We start from the raw sequence: 23,597 nt of genomic DNA, 5'->3' as shown, positions 1-23,597 counted from the left end.
CACAGTTGTTGAACTGTCCTGTTTAGTAATAATGTATAACAGTAGTTATATGCCATATTCCTAATAAATACATGTTTTTGTAGTTCAGAAAAAAAAAAGGTAAAACCATGTTTAATGCAAAACCCATAAAATTATATAATGTCTCACCTGAGGTCCTGGTGGTCCTTTGTCTCCTTTATCACCCTAGATTAAAAAAAGAAAAAAATGATCTACTAAGGTTTTCCATTTTATATAAGAATAAATAGACAGGCCTATAGATCTTTGGTAACAGCGTGGCCATTAAAGAATCTATACACCATACAGTCAGACATGGACTACAAAAGACCATTCGATAGCCATCATGTCTGCAACATATGCTCAACCTCCTATCATGATTCCATCTTTTCTACAACTTTCCATACTAGTTTCACTCGCATCCATAAAACTGGAGCCTTGATTCATATTAGTGTATGGGAGATACCAACCCACAGAACAGCTGTGATAGGTTGACCTTGAATTTTAAACCAAATCACTGTTGTTAACTGCATATATATCAAAGAAGACTGCCTAGGTAGTTATCCCTTGCTTTAGGGTGGATTTTCCATGAGATTTTACGATGGACTTTCTAGTGATAACCTTGGTATGGTTGAAAAGATGGAGGGAAATATCCCCACCAAAACCCTAGATAGTACTTTAATTCTATTGTACTATATCCAAAACAGAAAAGAAATATGGTTTGGACTTGCTGTTTATTAACACCTACTCCTCCATATCAAATGTGTATGTTCTCTCCACCTCAAAGCTTCAGCCATGTCATGTCATGTGTCAGCAAACTTGCTTATGTGGCAGAAAAACAGCTGGGAACCCTAAATGGTGCCTGGCTTCATAATATACAGTATATCATTCTAAGCTGAGAGCCCAGACCAAACCCTCCTTCCCTGTTCTTATGGGCCCTTTTGGTTTTTGGAGTGCTTACATCATATCCCAGGCTACACAGACAATAAGGCTGATTTAGTAAAGTCAAATAGGTTGTTGATTTTGCCCTAGAGCTTAGTGAATGAAGTGAAGCTCTATTGACTGCCATCATGCAATCACGTGCAAGGGAAAATGCTGTATTTTTCTTTTTCTTGTGCACACCTGCGTATTCGTTGCAAATTCAAACTTCACCACATTCACTTAACTCTGGGGCAAACTTCTTTGCAAAGAGCAACGTCTCTTGAAAAGTGAACAGCCTATTTACTTTTAGTTATTCAACTTCAATATGCCCATACCTACATTTTCATACTAAGAAAAAGCATGGGTATGTAATAGGCAGAAGTCAAAGAAAGCATGTGTTGGCCACAAAACATGTTATAGCCTTTTGTCAGTCTTGTAGTGAAATGATGAATGGCACAAGTTCACGCTAGCAATATGTCTCACCAGCAAACCTCCATTCGTGAAGAATTATGATTTTATTCAATCATTTTTGGAATCACCAGCCAACATTTCAGGTTCAAAAACACTTGCTTTAATGCACTTGAAAAAGTTACCCTATGTTGTCCTGAAATTTTAGTGTGATGATTCCATAGGTGATTCAAAAGAAACTTAATTCTTCACATATTAGAATGTGCTGGTTAATAATATTGCTAGCATACAGATATCCATGGCACCACCAGAGAACAAAAAGGAACCAGCAACCAAAACAACAGATAGATATCAGCCTGAATATGTCTGTACATGCTCTCAGTAGTCTATAAAATGTCTGGTCTGAAATTGCATTGTAGGACAAAGGGTAACTCATGTCAATGGACACCCCATTTCCAAATATCTGTTACTTGACAGCAACATCTAATAGTAACTATGTACATTGTCTAAACCTGCTAAATTAAAAGTGGTGGTAGCAACTTTACTAGAATCCTCTTCAAAGCAACCCTGGAGCCTCCAACCTATCCTACTAAAAAACAGACTTTTCTAAAAGTTGGTATTTGTAAATACTAATTCACGCCCCCATCCCTCATGTGATACTACTCTTCTCTTTCAATTAGCTGTCCAATTGTCATGTGTATTGGAAATGAAGACATGCTTACGCTTGCCATAGCTTGGAAGTGGAAACTCTTCAAAAGCCTCTGGCATGGCATTGAAGAGTTTCTTGTAGTCTTCAGATTAGATCTAGCTCCTTATAGTACCTACTATATATTGTTGCCTCTAGTTTAGTACAATATTGAGCAGTATAGGATTATTTAACAACTTTTAAGAGCCCTTTTGTATGTAAATGTATAGAAAACGTGATTTTGGTGCTCCTACTTACTGGAGATCCCCGTGGTCCTGGGTAGCTGATACCAGGTCTTCCTCTGTCTCCCTAAAATAAAATGCTATTGCATTAATAGATTGCATAGTAATAGATATAGCATCATAGAATGGCTATCTTACTGCCTTTGGGGGAACAGGACGGCATTTTCTTCACTTATTTGCTAAACAAACTAATAAAAGACAACATTTTGAAAAAAAAAGTTTATCTTAGTTTCTATTATAAAAGTTTGTAAATGAAGTAATTTTTCTCCTTCACTGATGTGTGCTGATGAGGCTGCACTGATAGGCAGCACTGATGGGCACTGATAGGTGGCACTGATAGACAGCACCGATAGATGGCATTGATAGGCAGTGCTGATGGGTACTGACAGGCATCACTGATGGGCACTGAAAGGCAGCACTGATGGCCACTGATAGTTGGCACTGATAGGTGGCAGTGGTGGGCACTGATAGGTGGCACTAATGGGCATTGACAGACATCACTGATGGGCACTGAAAGGTTGCTCTGATGGGCACTGATAGGTAATGATATGTGGCACTGATAGGCGGCACTGATGGGCACTGATAGGCAGTACTGACTGGCACTGATAGGTGGCAGTGATGGGTACTGATAGACGGCAGTGATCAGCACTGATAGGTGGCACTGACTGGCACTGATAGGTGGCGCTGATGGGTACTGAAAGACAGCACTGATGGGGCTGCACTGATAATCAGGGCACTGATGATCAATGCCCTGATTATCAGTGTAGATGTCCCCTCTGAGGAATGCTGCTTACTGGCTCTCCTCCCCTCATACGCTGTCAGCGTGAGGAGAGGACTGCCGATAAATAGCATTTCCTATTTACATGTGATCAGCTGTGATTGGACACAGCTGTCCACATGTAGAGCCTACGTCATTGGCTCTTTAACGTGATCGAGGGACACAATGCACCACCAATCGCTGCGCTGCGCCCCCAGGGGCACACATGCACAACTAGAGTAGGAGGATATCATATGACATCCTCCCAGAACAAGAGAGCTCCCGCCCATCCGTCATTTCCCTATATGGCAGTGGGAGGCAGTTAAGAAGGATGGAAACCATATATAAAGACCTATAGATAGTTTATTATATACTCATATCTACCTTAGGTCCTGGTGCTCCCGGGTTTCCTCTTTCACCCATGTCTCCTGGGTCTCCACGTGAGCCCTGTAGAAGAAACAAATATTACTCTTCACCTACACAGCAACAAAACAAACCTGATCTGAAGTGTTAAGAAAACCCTGTGTGGGGTAGAAACCAGTGACTATGAAGAAGACATATGTAACCAGGTGCTGGCTATATCATTATGCCATTCAGGGACATTTACAGATGAGACTATGAATACACCTTTTTCTCCCTAGTGCCCAGTACTGGGACTGCTACATCACTTCCTGTTAGCAGAGTAGATCCAATTTTTCTGACATCAGAGAATCCTGGGATCTGTAGTCCTACAGCCAATACATACTGTTTTTCTGAGTACTGATTGAACTACAACTACCAGAGAGACAGGGAACCTCAAGGTTGCTGGGAGAGCAGATATATTTCACAGCATGGAACTAGTACACTCTCTGGTTGCAGGATTCAGAACTGAACACAGGGGGACTGCTGTTCTCCTCCAGAGACAGTTTGCCGGCTACTTCTGAGGGACTCAGTACCAGTTTAGCACAGCAGTGATGCCGCTTACCACAGTGGGATCGCATCAGCTTCTCTGCACCGGGACCGTCACTATCCAGTCTTCAGCCAGTCATCCCTGCTTGCCGCACTGTCAGGCGGTAACTCTGCACTACAAACAGCAAGAGCCTATGCAAGAACCCTGTTCCTAGGAGTCCATGCTATCCATTATATTGGTGAGCAAGTGAATGTCCAACTTCTTTCTGACAACACTGTAGAGATACTGCATACAGACGCCTTTACACCTCAGTTACCAGAAGACCTTTGCTTTGAGCATTTATCACAGCCTATCTGTTATCTTCATTGAATTACTATTACTCACTACTGTACATGGGCCCCATCATTGCTAGCAGAAGACAACAGCTACTATCACATCAGGAACTTAAAACATCTCAGGACTCAAGTTGCGATTTCTAGTTAAAGAGACCTCTTCGCATCTAAGCTATTGTTATTCAAATTACGGTTTCTATACCCAGGTATGCCAGATAATATATATATATATATATATATATATATATATTCACTATTGTGATGCCAGTGGCCCAGAGGCAGCTGATTAGTTGACAACCCTTTTATTTCCCCTCCTGATGGTGGTGTAGTTACATTGTCACAATGTACTATTTGTGACCGTATAATATGTTAACCATTGCTAGTTGTTTTTTTCCATTTTAACAGTGGTTTGCTTTTATGCATTAACTGGGGATATACCTCCTATACTTTCATTCTGTGGTCTTCTCTTTTGAACGGGCCTAATATAGAGGTGTAACTAAGGAATCATGTCTCTTGCATTATTATTTCATACTATTAAAGTATGTCTGAACCCAGAGTGTTAGACATGGTGAGAGGTTTGCAAGGTCAGGGCAACCACTGGGGACAAGCGTGATCAAGCGGCCCCTGTGGGGGTAGCGCTACACATAGATCAGGGATATACAAACAATTCAGATGATGTTAACAAAGAATATACGAGTATCAGTCTATTTAAACAGGGCAAATGACTATGAAAGAGATCAAAGTATCAATGATGAGTAGCTTTATTCAAAGCAATTTAAAAAGCAACAGAATTTGCAGATGGTGATTTTTTAAATCTGATTATACAGTATGACTTCTGATTTGTATAGGTGCATGAAACAAATGAATTATAACTGACTAAATACTTATATAGCATGATTCTTCACAGATAAGACAGATCTATGAGTATATTTTCTGGCAAATTATATATTGTACAGCAACAGATTAAATTCAAACCACCACTAAGAATCATGTATTAAATCAGTGGTATCGAGTTAAAGTAATAAACAGAAGCACCATCATGCAGAGAATAGCTGCATACCATACTGTGAAATAACAGGATACTTTGCTAAAGAGACTATTTATTAGAAAAGTATTTTGCCCTTACTTAGCACCTTATATGTATTACTATTAACACATGACTTCTGTATTACAACGAAACATAGAGCATAACTGCACCAATTTAAAGTGTATAATTCCCCAACATTTCATATTCCTGATATGTGTTTCACCATGTGCTTGTGTCAAAAAGTATCCTGTTCTTGTGTATGTCTTCCTTTGTGTGATCCTGACAGTTCCCCTGCTTTCCTAGTTTAAACTGACAACGCTAGGCATAACAGCACATCCATCCCACTGTGGTCAGTTTTCTGGCTGTGCTGGAAGAATAGCTTGCATGTCCTTCAAGGGCCAAGACTTGTGCTGACATGTACCCCCTACACAGCCATTCATTTGGAAGATCAGTGTACACCTTCCCTCTGGCTGCAGTCTCCACTCCCGCCTCTCTAAGCTCATTATGCAGCTGAGAACAGAGGTCATGTGATCGCTTTTTAAAAAAAGAAAAAACAAGTATTCATAATGTTTTTTATACGTATGCGCAAATATCTTGCCTTGTATTTCTATTTTAAACTGAATGGGTTGTTTTACAAGGTAAGGGTTCATATATACTTTAAGGCCAGAGTAAAACACAACAAGCACACTTACATTTTTGCCAGCCACTCCAACTGGTCCCTGTCCTCCCCTTGGTCCCGGAGCTCCACGATCACCCTTTAAAGACAGAACTGGATTAGTATACTGTATGATCACCACTTCCTCCAGTACAAGCACAGCTGTCGATTTTATACACACCTTTAAAATTTTACACCTAGGCTACATCCGAAGTGTTCCCACCTTGGGGGCATTTGTGGATGTAGGGTATTCATTCACCATTAGGATCTAATCACAGCATAGGAAACAAGTCTACTCACACCAAAATTCTACACACACATTCTGAATAGGCTGTAGATGCACTTCAATGCAAAAGAAATGGATCCTGCTATACTTTTTTTAAACTGTAGAGCACCGCAATGTGCAGTACCTTTGCAATTGTACATTGTGGTGTTCTGTAGTGTAGGGCACCACTTATGTGTGCTATTAATAATGAATGACAACACACTCCAACATAATATATATATATATATATATATATATATACACAAACACACCATAATGCATGTGATAACACAAATTATAATGTGCACTTTAACATGTGCTGTCATGTGTGCAAGTCCTTAAAGCAGCGCTTAACCCGAAAGGGGAAGTTCCTCTTTAAGGACTCGTTTCCCGCTCCCCGTTAAGAATTGGCACCTTTGGAGGATGGTAAGGGGGGTACTCGATTTTGATAGGCACCTGCTTCAATTTCCTCCCTGACTGTCTTGACAAGCGAAAGTTATGTCCCCTTCCAGCCTTCTGGGACACATGACAGGTCCCAGAAGATCGCAGGACCATTAACAATGCGCAACTCTGCTTGCACATGAGCAATGGGCACCTGGCTGTGAAGCCGCAAGCTGTCACAGCTAGGTGCCCACAATTAGGATGCCTGCGCTGGGGACAGAGGACAGCCAGTGAACCCGGCTGGGGTGAGCACACCACTGGATCGTGGGACAGGCAAGTGTCTGTTTTTAAAAAGTCAGCAGCTACAGTTTTTGTAGCTACTGACTTTTTTTTCACAAGAGACTGGAGCTCCACTTTAAGTACTGATAGTATTGAATTGACAGCCTATATTTATTTTTCAGTATGGGATAATTTAACCATTGGAAAAAAGCACTGGCATATAGAGAAGTTTTTTTTTGTATGAAAGAGTGCATGGGATATTTGAATTTTTGCACTGGACACCTTAATGTAGTAATTTAGCAACTTTTTGTATATTATATTTATGCACAGGACACTTTGTATTTATGTATGTATTGTATGACCCTTTGTATATTAGTGATTAATTTGTGTTTTTTTTATTTATTTGAGGTACTTATATAGCACTGTCAATTTACACAGCACTTTACATATATATATACGGTGTATATATATATATATATATTGTACATTCACATCAGTCTCTAACCCTCAAGGGTTGTACAATCTAAGGTCCCTAACTCACATTGATACTAGGGCCAATTTTGGACAGGAATCAATTCACCTACCAGCATGTCTTTGCGTGGGAGGAAACCAGAGTACCCAGAGGAAACCCACACAAGCACAGGGAGAACATGCAAACTCCATGCAGGAGGTGCCATGGTCAGGAGTTGAACCTATGACCCGTTTACTGCAAGGCAGACGCGCTAACCACTAAGCCACTGTGCCGCACAGATGAATTGACACAGCACAGAGTTTTTTGATGAATTAAGTATTTATTTTATTATTTATTTTTTATTTGGTGGCAGCGCCGTCTTGTTTACATTTGTCCATCAGATAAATTTTACCTGTTGGTAGAACTACAGGTAATAAATCAGCTCCGCAGCTGATCTGTGACAATATTTCTATTTTCCAGGAAAGTCACATTCTCTTTAAGGATTAAAAACCTGTGCCTTTGTGAATATAAACATTTCTCAATATTGTGATTTAAATGTAAAGAATATAAAGATACAGTATGTGTAACTGTCATACTGCAGTACTTTGTATACTGTCACTCTCATGTAAAAATGCAATGACTGATCTGACAACACAGGGCTTTAATTCTTTGAATCCTGGCACTACATGACTGTGCCCTGTGCATTTTATAGTTAAGAGCTAGAAATAACAAATACATGCCATTTAAAAATGAAGTATGGGAAGCAAAAAAAAAAACAAAAAACGTACAAAGATAATCATCTCTATGGCTGCAGCATTGCTGTGATGCAGCAGCTGTCTCCGCCAGCACTAAGCTCAAAAACTGACGATGCATAATGATGCATGACGGCTGATCACTCAGTTCTCAGTCTTCTCTGAGCAGAGGGCAGTGATTGTCAGTCACCACTCTCTGCTCTGTCCCTCAAACGCTTACTGGAACGCTGGGCTGGGGTGGGGGGGCAGGAGTGGCTGGCTCATGCTCACAGCAGTAAATCAGCTGCCAATTAGGTATCTGGTTGACAAAAATGTTGAGATCCTTCCAGAGCCTAGAGCAGCTCTGTGATGTTAGCTGACAGCAGACTTTAGCCTGCTGTCAGCTGATTTTGGGTGGCAGGAGTGCAAAAGTAAATGCGCTCCTGTTAACCAGAAGAAACATATGACCAAAAAAGGTTTGACCATACTTCTCTTTTAGAAAGGTTAATATTACAAGAATACAGGTAAGGATTATATAATATTATAGATGATTCAACAGTGGCTAAGCCAACAGATTTATTATGGAGCCAGTTACTTAGGTAGTTGGCAAAATGTAGTATCTACCCTTGCTCCTTTTAGGCCAGCTTCTCCACCAAGTCCTCGTGGACCCTCTGGACCAGGATCTCCCTGCAACCAAAATACATTATGAGAGCACATCCACCATGGTCATTTTAATTGCTTATTGCACCAACACATATCCTGTAACTACTTTTATTCACCTTCTCTCCTTTGGGTCCATCAGTGCCTGCACCTCCTTTGGTGCCAGGATCTCCTCTGCGACCCTAGACAAAGATATTTAATGAGTAAAAGCCTAATGCAGCAAAAGATCTTGGTGAAGCAGAAGCCATGGAGATGAAGAATGGCTAGGGAGCCACAATATAAGTATGAGAGATAGCATAAAGTAGGCAGTGAAGAGCAAGCAGCAATAAAAGAGAAGACAATGCCTTACTGGCTCTCCTTTTGGTCCTGCTGTCCCAGGTCCTCCTTTATTCCCTTTTAGACCTGGAGCTCCAGGAGCCCCAGCATTTCCAGGGAGACCCTGAAGAAATAAAGAGACTTGTGTTAGAGCAGTAAATGCTTTATGTTTTTTAAGACCATAAATAAGAATATTATGCATTTAAATATGCTGTAATAAAAAAGCTACATTTCTGTTCCTAAGAAATCATTTATGGTACCTCCAATCCTCCATTACTGCCAAGATATTGTAATCTGAATTCCATGAACTGGAAATGGCAACATTAAAGCAGACCTTCGGCCATTAAAATTACTTTCTTCAATCTGGCACCTACAGTACCTCCTCCTCTCTGATAATTGTTGCTTATTACCTTATTTATTAAATGCATTCTGACATTTTTGGTGCTGTAAAGCAGCTCTTCTTTCCTTCTCCTTTAGGCTAGGATGACATTGGACTGTCTACGTAACACATCCCAGGAGGTATATTTGCTTACGGGTGCATGTGTGATGCGGGATTGCACATCTGTGTATACGCAGTAGGTTTCTGCATATGCACACAGACATCACAAATGTCAAAGTTTTGGTTACCAGCATATCTGCTCATGTGTGGGAGTCCCCATGCCAGCCTTGTGAGCTTAATATGTATAGGAACAGGTGGCACACTGGTGAGTTGAGCGGTGTGAGTGGTTGGAAGAAATATGCACTGAATCCATGTCTTGTAATAACGATAACATAGCACTTTGGGTGCTTTTTAATGTGAGGTTTTTAATTGGGACTTTTAAATAAGAATTATACAGAGAATACTATTTTGGTCCCATTTATTTTACATGCTATTCCCATGACAGTTGGGCGCTGCCAGATGAGGATGCAGGCCAGTGGAGTAGTGAAAGTCTGAAAGCCCATTGTGGGGCAACAAGTGCATTCAACCTTGAATTATTATTAAATTATTGAGGTAAGCACATGATAGGAGCACTGGGTACATGCATGCACTGCACAGATTGTATTTGTACAAAGGGGAGAAAATATTTGTTTCATGGCATGGTAGTGGAGGATTTTTCAGTTGTCTACAATATAAGGACATTTTATTTACAGATATTTACAAACGTCACAATGATATGATTTGTATCTTTATTGGTAACATACATTTGGTTGAGATTGTGCTATATCTTATATACTGTGTAAGCCCTAGGTAATTCCCACACGTGATGCTGAGCTGCCATCACTAAAAGAACTGAAATCCAGTGAATGAATGGGGTGGGCCAGGGACAGTTGGGGTGGAAAAAGCTAGATGATGCTGAATATCCTTCAGCCAGGACATGGCATGGGTGGGGGTTCTTTATATGACTTCCTGGAATGCAATTGCAATTTAACAACAGGAAATGATCCTTTACAACTCTGCAAGACCAAAGGTGTGGATGGAGTGTAGCATAAAGAATAAGTTCACCTTTTGGACAAAAATAATAAATGCACACTTTTTTCAGGTAAAAAAATGTGCATTTATTATTTTTGTTCAAAGGAGCCTAGAAAGCATGGCACCAATGATCAGTAGATCACTGATGCCATGCAGATCTCCTGCAGACCTGTCAGAATATATGCTTGCCATATGGGATGTACGAGCAAGCAGATATTCTTATAGGAAGGTTCAATGAACTACCAAGGAACTCCAGAGCACTGTGGTAGTTCATTTGAAACTACAAGTCCACAGCTTTAGGGACTTGCAGTTCATTTATTCATGGAAGTCCGTGAATGAATGACGTGGCTGTGTGGGTGGAGCCCCACACAGCCATGCTGTTTTCAAATCTGAGAGATATTATGGGGAGAAGTCAGAGGAAAGGGTGGGTGGCGGGCGTGGCTACTGCTATGGGAACATGTTACATTTTCCACCCTAAAAACGGGTGGAACATGTAATATGTTGCAAAGGTGAACTTTTCCTTTAAACAAAATAGTTTTGTTGTACTCATCATAAAATATTTTACTTTCTCATCTGCTGAGGGACACAGCAAGTCTTTAACCCTAGGATTGCACAATAGCAGTCTAACTGAGGGGTGGGAAACAGAGCAAAGGAATGCTAGCAGGCTCAAGAAAACAACAGAGAACTAGGAACTGCCTACATTTCAAAACACTGATTGAAGGACCTTACTGCCAAAGCTGGCATCAGATAAGGCAGAAACATTCACCTGGTAGAACATGCGAAGAGAAGACTTGGGGGTAGCTTTGCAAATCTGGGAAACAGATGCTTAATGCCAAAAAGACCAAAAAGCACTCCCTGACCAAGTAGAGTGAACCTTAGCAGGAAAGGGTGGAACTCAGTCCTTGAGACCATAAGCTTAGATGATAGTCACCTAGGAATGGTGAAACAAGAAGCTGACACGCCCTTTTGGGGGTATATCCAGAATGGCAAAATGGTTATTCCTTATGAAAGAAGCACTTTCACAGCCCAAACCACATCCAGAAACTGGAAGAAAAATTATTTTTTGTGAACTAGAGCCAAATAAAGGGATGGAATAACCATGCCCTGGTTGGGATGAAAGGCAGAAACTACCTTAGGCAATAAGAAAGTTCTAGTCTTCAACACAACCTTGCCCCTAATCAAAACTAGAAAGGCTTTGTTAGGATCCGCCAGGCGGAGCCCTCCGTCTGCCAGCTGGTAGACCTACCCAGAGCGTGGGGTCTAAGCCCGGGCTGTGCTTTCACCAGGGCCCCTGATGGTGGGGATGGACTTGAAACAGTCCCGGGCCAGGTCACGACCTCTGAGCGGGCCACCAGCGGCCGAGGAGGCCTCCGGGGATGTATGTAGGTACCAGGAGAGCCAGCTGTGAAGAGGATGGCGGCCCCAGCAGGGTGGTACGGATAGTGGCCCCGTGGGGTAAGCGGGGTACCGAATCGGCGGGCTAGGAGTAGTCGGGTCACACGCAGGGTCAGCCAGGTAAATCAATCCGTAGGAACAGTCGGGATAAGTCGAGTCAAAACGCAGGAGCAGGCAGAATAGTCAGAACAAAGCCGGGTCAATCACAGGAGCGGGTAGAATAGTCAGAACAAAGCCGGGTCAATCTCAGGGGCAGGCAGCGTAGTCAGGGTCAAAAAACAGGGTCACAGCAGGAGCAGGTATTCAGGATCACATATAGACCTTGCGGCAATTTGTGACAGTGCAGGGCATCTTTAAATAGTGCGCCCTGCACTGTCATTGGCTGGCTAGGACGCGCCCCCGGCTGTCATTGGACGCCTGAGGCGCGCCCGCGGTTTCTACTGCGCATGCGCGGCGTCCTGTCAGCCGCGGCTCGCCGGGACCTAATTCCTGTGTCCCGGCGTGATCTGCCGCCAATGCGCATGCGCGGGGGACAGAGCCGCGATTGCGGCAGACGGAGCCGGGATCCCTGACATTGCCCCCCCCCAACGGGCACCCTCCGGGAGCCCCACTGATCTCTCCACCGCGGGTGAGCACGAAAAAACTCCCGGATGAGCCTGGGCGCGTGAACGTCCTGGGCGGGTTCCCAGGAGTTCTCCTCAGGACCATAACCCTTCCATTTTATCAGGAACTGAGTCTGGCCCCCCCTCCTTCGGCAACTGAGGATAGCCTCCACCTCAAATTCCTCCTGGTCACCTATGGCGATTGCCTCGGGAGGTCTGGATTCTCGGTCTGGGAAGGGATCTGGTCTGGACGGCTTCAGGAGAGATACATGAAACACAGGATGTATTTTGAAAGTCTGCGGAAGCTAGAGTTTGTAGGCCACCTCGTTGACCATTCGTTTAACAGGAAATGGGCCAATGTACTTGGGTCCCAGCTTCTTTGAGGGGCACAGCATCTTCAAGTTGGCTGTTGCCAGCCAAACCAGATCTCCTGGTTGAAGCAGTAAATCTCCTCTTCTCTTTCTGTCGAAAGCCTTCTTACTGTCCTCCTGGGCCTTAGCGATGGCTTCCTGAATAGTCTTGTTGTTGACGGAAAAGAAGTTCAAGATGTCCTGCGACGCCGGCACCAGATTTTCAGGCATTAGATCAGGGAGGAATGTGGGGTGATACCCGTAATTAGAAAAGAATGGCGATTGACCCGTAGCTGAGTGACTTGAGTTGTTGTATGAGAACTCCGCAGAAGGCAACAACGTCAGCCAGTCATCCTGGAGATAGGAGGTGTAGCATCGTAAATACTGTTCCAGCGTTTGGATGGTCCTCTCGGTTTGACCGTTGGTCTGCGGGTGGTAGGCGGATGAGAGCGACAGCTTGATTCCCAGCGCTTTACATAGGGCGTTCCAGAACCTGGAGGTGAATTGCACCCCCCGATCCGACACAATGTCTTTGGGGACTCCATGAAGCCTTACCACTTCCCGAATGAAGATCCGTGCCGTTTCCGGTGCCGATGGGGTCTTCTCCAGGGGCACGAAATGCGCCATCTTCGAGAAGCGGTCGACGATCACCATTATCGCTGTGTGGCCTTGGGATGGTGGGAGTTCGACCACAAAATCCATGGCTATCATTTGCCAGGCCCGCTTGGGTATAGGTAATGGACGTAACAATCCCCATGCCCTACTCCTGGAGGGTTTGTTCCTTTGACAGGTGGGACACGTCCGGACGTAACGCTCACAATCCTTGATCATGTCCGGCCACCAGAACGAGCGCCGTAGCAGTTCTAGAGTCTTCGTCACCCCGAAGTGACCTGCCATTGGATGGTCGTGGCAATGCCCTAGGACCAAGGTTCGCACCTCTTCTGGGACCATGATTCGGTCTTCCTTCCAAAACAGGCCACCGTGGCTCTGGAGGGGTGACCCAGACGGAACGGGTAGTCTTACCGAAGCATCAAGAAGCCGGGAGCGCAGTTCCGTTTGTAGCGCGAGGAAGCTTCCAGAAGGCAGGATGGTGTCTGGTACCGCAGCGTCGTCGGGGTCCTCAAACATGCGGGACAGGGCGTCTGGTTTGGTATTCTTAGTACCGGGTCGGTACGTTATATGGAATGAGAATCGAGAAAAGAAAAGAGCCCATCTCGCTTGGCGTGGTCTCAGTCGTTTTGCCGTCCTTAAATATTCTAGGTTTTTGTGATCTGTAAATATTAGGATGGGGTGAGTGGCCCCTTCCAGTAAATACCTCCATTCTTCCAAAGCGGTTTTAATGGCCAGGAGCTCCCGATCTCCAATGTCATAGTTGCGCTCCGCTGGTGTCAGCTTCCTGGAGAAGAACGCCACAGGGTGCAGTAGTTCCTTGGTACCATTCCTTTGGGACAGAACCGCTCCTACCGCGTTTTCGGAGGCGTCAACTTCCAACACATATGGGAGCGAAGAATCCGGATGGCAGAGAATGGGAGCAGAGGTGAACAGTCTCTTGAGCTTATCGAAGGCCGACTGAGCTTCGGAGGTCCACTTAAAGCGGACCCCTTGTTTCGTCAGTTGCGTGATCGGGGAGACCAGGCCGGAGAAGTTCCTAACAAATTTTCTGTAAAAGTTAGCAAAGCCGATGAAGCGCTGTACCCCCTTTTTGTCGGCGGGTATTGGCCAATCTAAGATCGCCGTGACCTTCTGGGGATCCATCGCGACCCCCGCGGAAGAGAGAACCAGTCCCAAGAATGTGATCTCGTGCTGTTCAAAACAGCACTTTTCAGCCTTAGCGTATAGCCCGTGTTGGCGCAACCGTTCTAAGACCCGTGACACGTGACCCCGATGAACCTCCAGTGAGGGGGAAAAAATTAGGATGTCATCCAAGTAAACTACCACGAAAATATCAAGAAAATCGCGAAAAACATCATTGATAAAATGCTGAAAAGTCGCCGGGGCATTACAGAGCCCGAACGGCATCACCAAATATTCGTAGTGACCGAATCTTGTACGGAACGCCGTCTTCCACTCATCCCCCTCCCTGATACGAACAAGGTTATAGGCCCCCCGCAGGTCTAATTTAGTGAATATCGTTGCTGATCTCAGTCTCTGGAGGAGCTCGGGGACTAGGGGTAAGGGATAACGATTCTTTACCGTAATTTTATTTAGGTCACGATAGTCTATGCAGGGCCGTAACGATTTGTCCTTCTTCTCTACAAAGAACAACCCGGCCCCGGCTGGGGATGTGGAAGGACGAATAAAGCCCTTCCGAAGGTTTTCGTCGATATATTCCCTCAGCACCCCCGATTCCATTTCGGACAAGGGGAAGATACGGCCGAAAGAGATTTCCGACCCGGGTAGGAGGTCAATGGGGCAGTCGTAGGGACGGTGTGGAGGTAGAACGTCAGCTCCCCGCTTACTAAAGACGTCCAAGAAGTCATGATAGGCCGGAGGAATCACCTGGGATAGATTGGTGTCTCCGTCCAAGCACAGGAGGAACCGGGGAACCATGGGTCCTGTGACGTGGCAGTGACTCAAACAATAGGGTGACCGAAAATGAATCGTTCCCTTTTCCCAGTCAATCTGGGGGTTATGGGCCCTCAGCCAAGGGAGCCCCAGAATGACTGGAAAAAGGGGGGAGGCGATGGCGTCCAAACGGAGGAACTCCTGGTGATGGTCTGCCATAGTGGTGAAAATGGGTGGTGTCTCCTGGTCCACCACCCCAGATTTTATACTGGACCCATCTGCCAAGAAAATGTTGAACCCCCTTTCTTTGGTCTGGAGAGGGATTTTTTGCCGGTGGGCAAAAGTCAGATCAATAAAACAGCTACAGGCTCCTGAGTCAACGATCGCGGTCACCGACAATATTCCTCCGGGGAGCTGTAAAGACACAGGAATGGCCAGGTAACTAGACTGATCATCCCTGCCTGCAGGTAAGGAACAAGAAACGGGCGTGGACTTACTCGTTTTTGCAGGACAGGAGCGCACCTGGTGACCAGCTTCCCCGCAGTACAGACACAGGTTCAGTGAGCGCCTCCTCTGGCGTTCCTCGACCGATAAGTGGGAACGGGCCAGTCCCAGTTGCATGGGTTCCGAGTTGTCTCCCATCTCCGTGTTTCGCGGATGGTTCCCTGGGGCTGGAGTTGTATCTCTTGATGGAATCCATGCCACCCTTTGACCCTGGCCGCTCCTTTCCTGTCGACGTTCCCTTAGTCTACGGTCAATTTGAATGGCCAATTCAATCAATCTTTCCAGGGAGTCAGGTAGGCCTACTCGTGCGAGTTCATCCTTGAGAGGTTCAGACAGTCCAATGCGGAACTGGTGACATAAGGCCGCATCGTTCCATCTGGTGTCTCCCATGCTACGCCTAAAATCGGACGCGTATTCTTCCGCTGCCCGGCGGCCCTGTCGCAGAGAGTATAGGGTAGCCTCTGCGGAAGCAGCCCGCTGAGGGTCGTCATACAAAACGGCCATAGCCTGAAAGAACTCGGTCACGGAGTCAAGATGGGGGTCGCGCCTCTCCATCAGACGGTGGGCCCAATCCTGGGGCTCATCCTGAAGGAGAGAGACTATAAACCCCACCTTGACGGTCTCGGAGGAGAATGTGCGAGGCTGCAAGTCAAAATATAGTGTGCAAGCGTTCCGAAAGGCTCGGAAGCGGCTCCGGTCCCCACGGAACCGCTCCGGCAGGGGAACGCGGGGTTCAGGAGCTAAGGGTGTGGCAACCGCTCTGGATACCGGGGTAGCGGGAGGTTCCACAGACGGGGAACTCTGAGCAGGGGGAGTCTGGGGGGCTAATGTCTCCATGCGGTCTTCCAGTCGGGCGCAGCAACTGTGGAAGTTCTGGAAAGCCTGGGTCAAAGTTGCCAGGTGCTGGCAAATATCCTCTAGGGACGCCGGTCCACTTCCTGGCTCTGTCATGGCCGCAAGGTACTGTTAGGATCCGCCAGGCGGAGCCCTCCGTCTGCCAGCTGGTAGACCTACCCAGAGCGTGGGGTCTAAGCCCGGGCTGTGCTTTCACCAGGGCCCCTGATGGTGGGGATGGACTTGAAACAGTCCCGGGCCAGGTCACGACCTCTGAGCGGGCCACCAGCGGCCGAGGAGGCCTCCGGGGATGTATGTAGGTACCAGGAGAGCCAGCTGTGAAGAGGATGGCGGCCCCAGCAGGGTGGTACGGATAGTGGCCCCGTGGGGTAAGCGGGGTACCGAATCGGCGGGCTAGGAGTAGTCGGGTCACACGCAGGGTCAGCCAGGTAAATCAATCCGTAGGAACAGTCGGGATAAGCCGAGTCAAAACGCAGGAGCAGGCAGAATAGTCAGAACAAAGCCGGGTCAATCACAGGAGCGGGTAGAATAGTCAGAACAAAGCCGGGTCAATCTCAGGGGCAGGCAGCGTAGTCAGGGTCAAAAAACAGGGTCACAGCAGGAGCAGGTATTCAGGATCACATATAGACCTTGCGGCAATTTGTGACAGTGCAGGGCATCTTTAAATAGTGCGCCCTGCACTGTCATTGGCTGGCTAGGACGCGCCCCCGGCTGTCATTGGACGCCTGAGGCGCACCCGCGGTTTCTACTGCGCATGCGCGGCGTCCTGTCAGCCGCGGCTCGCCGGGACCTAGTTCCTGTGTCCCGGCGTGATCTGCCGCCAATGCGCATGCGCGGGGGACAGAGCCGCGATTGCGGCAGACGGAGCCGGGATCCCTGACAGGCTTAATTGCTAGATAAGACTGACATTTCAGAAACTCACCTTTCAGAGGTGATAGCTACAAGAGTAATGTCTCTAATGGGTTCAAATGCTGGTTTCAGAAGCACAAAAAGACCTAGATTCAGGTTCCAGGGAGCAAATGGGAATTGGTTGGGGGGACACATGGGAGACCCTTTGTATAAAGCTCTTGATCAAGGAGTAAGAGGGCAGCAGTTTCTGTATCAAGATAGAAAGGGCAGAAACAATATTCTAGAAAAAGCACTTCCAAATGCTTATTCATTGGATCCCTAAAGAATGGCATGTCCTCTACCAGATAAGTAAGCACCTTGTTAAAGGCACTGCCTTATCTATAGTAAGAATAGACCATTTCCATCTCAAATCCTCACCAAATGGATACAAAGCTAATTAGAGGGAGTAATCAGCTTTTCAGGATGCCTAAAATATCCATAGAGCAATTGTTAGAAAAACAAGTGCAAATTACCCAAGGCTTGAAACAGTACTGGAAGAAGCATCAGTTGAATCCTCCAGTTTTAGAGTGGTGCACACTGCAATCAAAGCTGAAAAAGTCTCATTTAATTTGGGAGTAATAACCATAGACTGTGACAACTTAGGGGTAAGCTCATTAGTCAAGGACTGAGGAGACTTAGGGGTTGATTTACTAAAGGAAAATAGACTGTGCACCATACAAGGTGCAGCTGCACTTTGCAAGTGCAATTACTCTAGTAAATGAGATAAAGATTCACTTTGCAAGGAATACTCAGTTACCTGCAAGGAAATGTGAAAAAAAAACCCCAGCACTTTTGCTTGCACGTGATTGAATGATGGAAGTCAGCAGAGCTTCTGCTCATTTTTTAAGCTCTGGAGCAACTGCTCTTGCAGAATGCAACTGCACTTTGCAAAGTGCACTGCCTACCCCAGAGGGGTTGATTTACTAAAGGCAAATAGACTATGCACCTTGCAAGTGCAGTAGCTCCAGAGCTTAGTAAATGAGGTAAAGCTTCACTTTGCAGAGAATACCCAATCACATGCAAGGAATATAAAAAAAACAAACAAACTGAATTTTGCTTGCACATGATTGGATAATGGAAGTCAGCAGAGCTTCTGTTTATTTACTAAGCTCTGGAGCAACTGCATTTTGCAAGGTGCACACTCTATTTAGTAAATCAACCCCTTAGAGTTAGAGTCTCTGTGGCCAATGGCAAGGAAGCACCTGAGGCTGCTGGCAAATCAGATATAGAATCTACAATCAGGAATCAGCAAATAAGTGGGTGATTTGGGTCATAAAGTCTTGCATGACCATAGAAAAAACTTTTGCTAAGAGAGGAGAGGATCCAATCACACACTACAGAGTTAAATATGACTCCAAAGACCTTGTATACTTCAGCAGCAGAGGGCAATAGAACTCCAAACTGCAGACATTGACAAGGCCTTAAGTGATTGTGTATCAAAAACTGGCTGGAATCGGGAGGTGCCCAGCAACCAAGGTAAATGAAGTAGCTGCCAATGCTCAACACAATTAGCCTACTCACTAAGTGAGTCTTCAAAAGTAGGGCAAGCACTGATATAATGCCAGCAGCTCTGGACCTGGAAAGCACTCTGCAGGTAGCCTTTATCTGAGCGGAATATTGAAAGCACCCCACATGAAAAACAATGTCCGAAGGTCATTCTAGCAGCAATGCAGAAACAGGTATGATTCAAGAAATAATGAATATAAAAGTGCTAGGAAAAACAGGTTAGTCTTTAACACAGCACACTGGCAAAAACTGAGAAATCCTGAAAATAGGAGGGGTTACCCTGGGTTGGCCTACAGATTTTAAATTTGGCTCTGTCCAATCCCCCTGAAGGTGGCCCTATTATCCAAAAGTTAAAGATTCCCTGTGTCCCTCAATGAATGAGAAAAATGAATAGCCCTTGTTCATACATTTTTGAAAGAAGAGAATGTAGAAATCTAAATATGAAAAAAACCCAAAAACCTTTAAACAAGAATATAGCTATATAATATTCTAATAGTTTTTTAATGTTATATTGTAAATTAGAGAAATAGAGAATAGGTAAATTATGAGGATTTAAGTGACAATTATCTTGACGCTTCTGAGCAATTAATGTATACTGTATATACAGTATATCTATCTATCTATCTATCTATCTATAAAACATTTGTCTTCTGATATAGTAAAAATAAAAAAAGAGTATCTTAATGGAAGGAGTTTCTATGATAAGCATATTCCAAAAGTACCAACATTCAGGTAGTAAGTGCACAGAAAGCATCAAAATGTTTCCATGTCCAGGGCCACTGATAAGGGGGTAACACCTTCCCTCCTGTACAGGGCCCCTTCAACAGGGGGGGACCAGAGCGGCAGGAGTGGGTGCAATTACTGAAACCAATTCCTCTGTGGCCCGCCTTGTGTAAGGGAATTCCTGTGAGAAGGCTGGTGAATAGACGTGCGCATGTGCACAGAAATGCACAATCACGCACACGCACGTGCACGTGCATGGTGAAGATTGGCGTTAAATGGACTATTTAAAAGGTGCCTCTGCCTGTGCTGAGCGCTGACTGGTCTTCAGCTGTTCCCCGTTTCCTGCTCGTTCCTGTGTGATTTCCTTATTGCTGACCTGGCTTGTTCCTGACCTGACTCTGATTACTCTCCTGCTTGATACTGGTTCCTGACTTCGGCTCTGCTCCTGACTTTGGCTTGCTTCTGATTTGGTACCTCGCTGTCCGCCCATTGATGACCCCGGCTATTCCTATGACATTGCTTCTGTCTCCCATCCCTGCCTCCTGCCTTTCTCTGGTGCACACTTGGCGACCTACCATACCAGATCTGCATAACACTACTGTTCCTGAATTGGAGGTTCATCAGTCTTCCAAATTTTCCAACTGCAAGAGCTGCAAACAACATCTGCTGGCACTCTTGTCCCCCTGGTCCCTAGACACCCTCTGTTCCACTTCCAGTGGGGTCAGGGCTAGTGACACAAGTGAGGCCGACCTCGTCATTTCAGTCTCCAATCAGGTACGTGTTTATTCACTCTGCAGCTAGAGACAGGATTGAGGAAACTGTGTCCTCAATCTTTTTCTCAAAAGTGACACGTTGGGTGTCTGTTTAGACCCCTGATATCTCACCAACCCCCACAGGCTGTTTAAAAAATGTAAGAAATATCATTAAAAAAAAAACATAATTAAAGGCTCATTCTCACAGGTATTCTGCATGAAAGAGAGGTTTGTTCATGAGGCTGGAGCCGCCTGTTAGGCTTGGTGCACTATTCCCGTCAGCTAGGCTGTACAGGGCCCCGTGATTTCTAACAGCAGTCTTGTCCATGTCAGGTTACCTTATCTCCTCTCTCTCCAAATGGCCCTGGTGGTCCACTACGTCCTGGCCTTCCAGCATCACCCTGGAAAAAGAAATCCTCAAACATTAACAATCTAAAAAGAGGTGCATTAAACTTAGTCTAGAGTCCTTAGCAGTTGAGTGTGTAGTTATACCATATGCTAAAATATGCTAAGGAGACTGTCCACATTACATTGCCTATATGTAGACACTATTAAACTAATCAGAGTTCCATGACACTTTTATACTATGTATGGCATTTTGTAACTAAAAACAGGCATTATGAAACGGTAATACAAGTAAGCTGACTCTGCTAAGTATGCATTGGCAGACTATTTTTTACGTGAATCACACTGACTCAGTTCATTGCAAATCTTTGGGCTCCCTCTAGTGGAGAATGTTTGAGTAGTGCCCATATTTTTAGGAAAAAAAATATGCCATTGAGACTTTAGAGCTATTTATTTAAAAAAAAAATAGGAACATAAATTTTACAAAACAAGCAGTTGCTTCTTACGGTAGTCAAACGAATGTAATGTATGAAAACACAAAACAAAACAGGTTGGTCACATGGGTATTTTCTCACTTTTTTATGTTATCTTTTCTCATGTTTTTATATTTAGTAAGTGCCATATCAACACAAAAAAAAACTTTAATTTTTTTAACTATTCCATGTAGTTCAACAAAAATACAGCAAACTCTGTACACCTGCGCTTCGGGATGGACTCGCTAGGGTTATGGTAACATCACAGGTATCTTGGAAAATGCACTCCTTGCTGCCCTCAACGGACCGGGGTAGCCCAATGTCACTGGATATATGGTGGCTCTGAGGAAGAGGTTGAGACCTCGAAACGCATTAGCCTGTTGGAAGTCCAGGGTTCCATTTTTTTGGACTTATATGCAATGTGGGTTGGCCACCGCTATTTAGTGTGATGTGCCTTTGACCTGTTTGCCTATTGTGAGTACAATACTTACTTTTTATCATTCCAATAAATTTTCTTACGATAATGCACTAGGCCGGAGTGCCCTCTGTTTGTTTTTCTTTGTATCCAGTTCACCAAAAATGTCTCAGTTGACATGACATACAGTATATGTGAAACTGGGACAAGGTCTAGACTAGCCATATGGCTAATTTGGAAGATGCCCAAGAGCTGAATAACTTACATTTATTTGTGGGCTTATATGAGCACCTGCCAGCTGTCCAGCCTCAGTAGATGACTCTTAAACCAAAGGCTGGCCTTGCTAAATTTTCTTTCTGGATGTATTGCTGATCTGGTGGCTTCCTTGCTTTTCTCTGTTGGATTTCCAGCCTTGGGATCAGCACACATTTAAGAAACAGAATTTTTCTTATCACGGGACTGGTTTTGTTGTCCAAATAAACTCTTACTGTAGTCTCATCATATCATTAAAGTATAACTAAAGGCAAAGCCTTTTTTTTTTAGCTTTGGATAGAGTGGAGAGGGATGAAAACATCCATCAGGTTTTTATTGCTATCTGCGTCTCTATTAGAGAGATTCACCCTCTCTATTTGTCCTGTTTACTGTTATCACTGAGAACATAGAAATAGAGGGCAGATCTTCCAATGGTATCATTAGTTATGGTGACCCTGATCACACACAATGGGATTCCCTCACTTTGAAGGGATTTCTTCTCACTTGCTGTTTTGGCTATGAAAAAGGAAGTGAAGGAAAATCTCCCAAAGGGACACAGATGGCAAAACAAGACTGACAGGGGTTATAATCCTCCTTTACTCTATCCAAAATGAAAAAATGCCTTTAGTTATAATTTAAGACAAAAAAATAACCAACAAAGTCCAAATTGACTGACTTTATTTTAAATATTCGTTTTGTCAGATAACTGTAATATATGTGTATCTAAAACTGCCACACACAGGAAAATTATCAGATGAGAAATTTCTGTATGTTTTGGGCTGCATTTCCAGTACGTTGCGAACTCTGACCCAATCTAGCATCAAATGTCCATGATGGTGGTCAGGAGCTTAATTGGTGCTCCCATCACCCTCTGCATAATCTGAATGTTCAACTCTTTGACTCAAAATACCATATTTGTTAAGGTTTAGCCTAAAGCAACAGACAAGAGATTACAGATGGCCAAATTAGGTGATCAACTCATGCCTGTAGATGCCTTCAGATGTTTGCTGTTGACAGGTACTCAAAATGGAGTCAGTTAGAAAACCTGTGCCAGTTGTTGTTGCTCTTTGCTGATAAGTATCAGCTCCTCTTCATATCTTTTCTCTATCCCCTCTCCACTAAACTAAAATTAACCTTTCTTGAACTATGCCTGCATACCCATTAGGGATGCACCGATATATCGGCGACTGAAACATATCTGCTGAAAATAGTGTTATCAGCATTTTGCTGATAAGAAAAAAGGTGCTGATAATGGTGCCAATACGTACAAAGTCGCGCCTCATAGACTTTCATGCAAAATCTCCCTCTAGTGACTTCAATGCAAAATCGTGTCTCATAGACTTTAATGCAAAGTCGCGTCTCATACACTTTCATTCAAAAACGTTCTCTAGTGACTTCAATGCAAAATTGCATCTCATAGACTTTAATACAAAGTCATGTCTCTTAGACTTTCATGCAAAAATGCCCCCTAGTGACTTCAATGCAAAATTGCGTCTCATAGACTTTCATGCAAAAATGCCCCCTAGTGACTTCAGTGCAAAATTGCCAGCCACACTAATTAAATGTAAAATAAAATGTAAAAAAAAATTA

General features: G+C 44.4%; 1 protein-coding gene across 2 annotated transcripts in view; it reads right to left on the bottom strand.

Annotated features, from left to right (window-relative positions):
• Positions 1–23,597, bottom strand: part of COL6A2 (collagen type VI alpha 2 chain) — a 65,461-nt gene that overhangs the window by 14,743 nt on the left and 27,121 nt on the right. For both annotated transcript variants that reach the window (XM_089680866.1, XM_089680867.1), the window contains exons 13-20: positions 20,861–20,923; positions 9,027–9,116; positions 8,797–8,859; positions 8,642–8,704; positions 5,948–6,010; positions 3,392–3,454; positions 2,267–2,317; positions 148–183 (exon numbers count right to left, since the gene is read on the bottom strand). In XM_089680866.1, the coding sequence (XP_089536992.1) occupies positions 148–183; positions 2,267–2,317; positions 3,392–3,454; positions 5,948–6,010; positions 8,642–8,704; positions 8,797–8,859; positions 9,027–9,116; positions 20,861–20,923 (492 nt within the window). The remainder of the gene's footprint in view (positions 1–147; positions 184–2,266; positions 2,318–3,391; positions 3,455–5,947; positions 6,011–8,641; positions 8,705–8,796; positions 8,860–9,026; positions 9,117–20,860; positions 20,924–23,597) is intronic.

Source organism: Staurois parvus, unplaced genomic scaffold (genome assembly GCF_062004578.1).
Source record: "Staurois parvus isolate SC_StPar_1 unplaced genomic scaffold, SC_StPar_1.0 ptg000251l, whole genome shotgun sequence".
In the NCBI taxonomy this organism is placed as follows: Eukaryota; Metazoa; Chordata; class Amphibia; order Anura; family Ranidae; genus Staurois; species Staurois parvus.
This window is presented reverse-complemented; position numbering and strand designations above follow the sequence as displayed.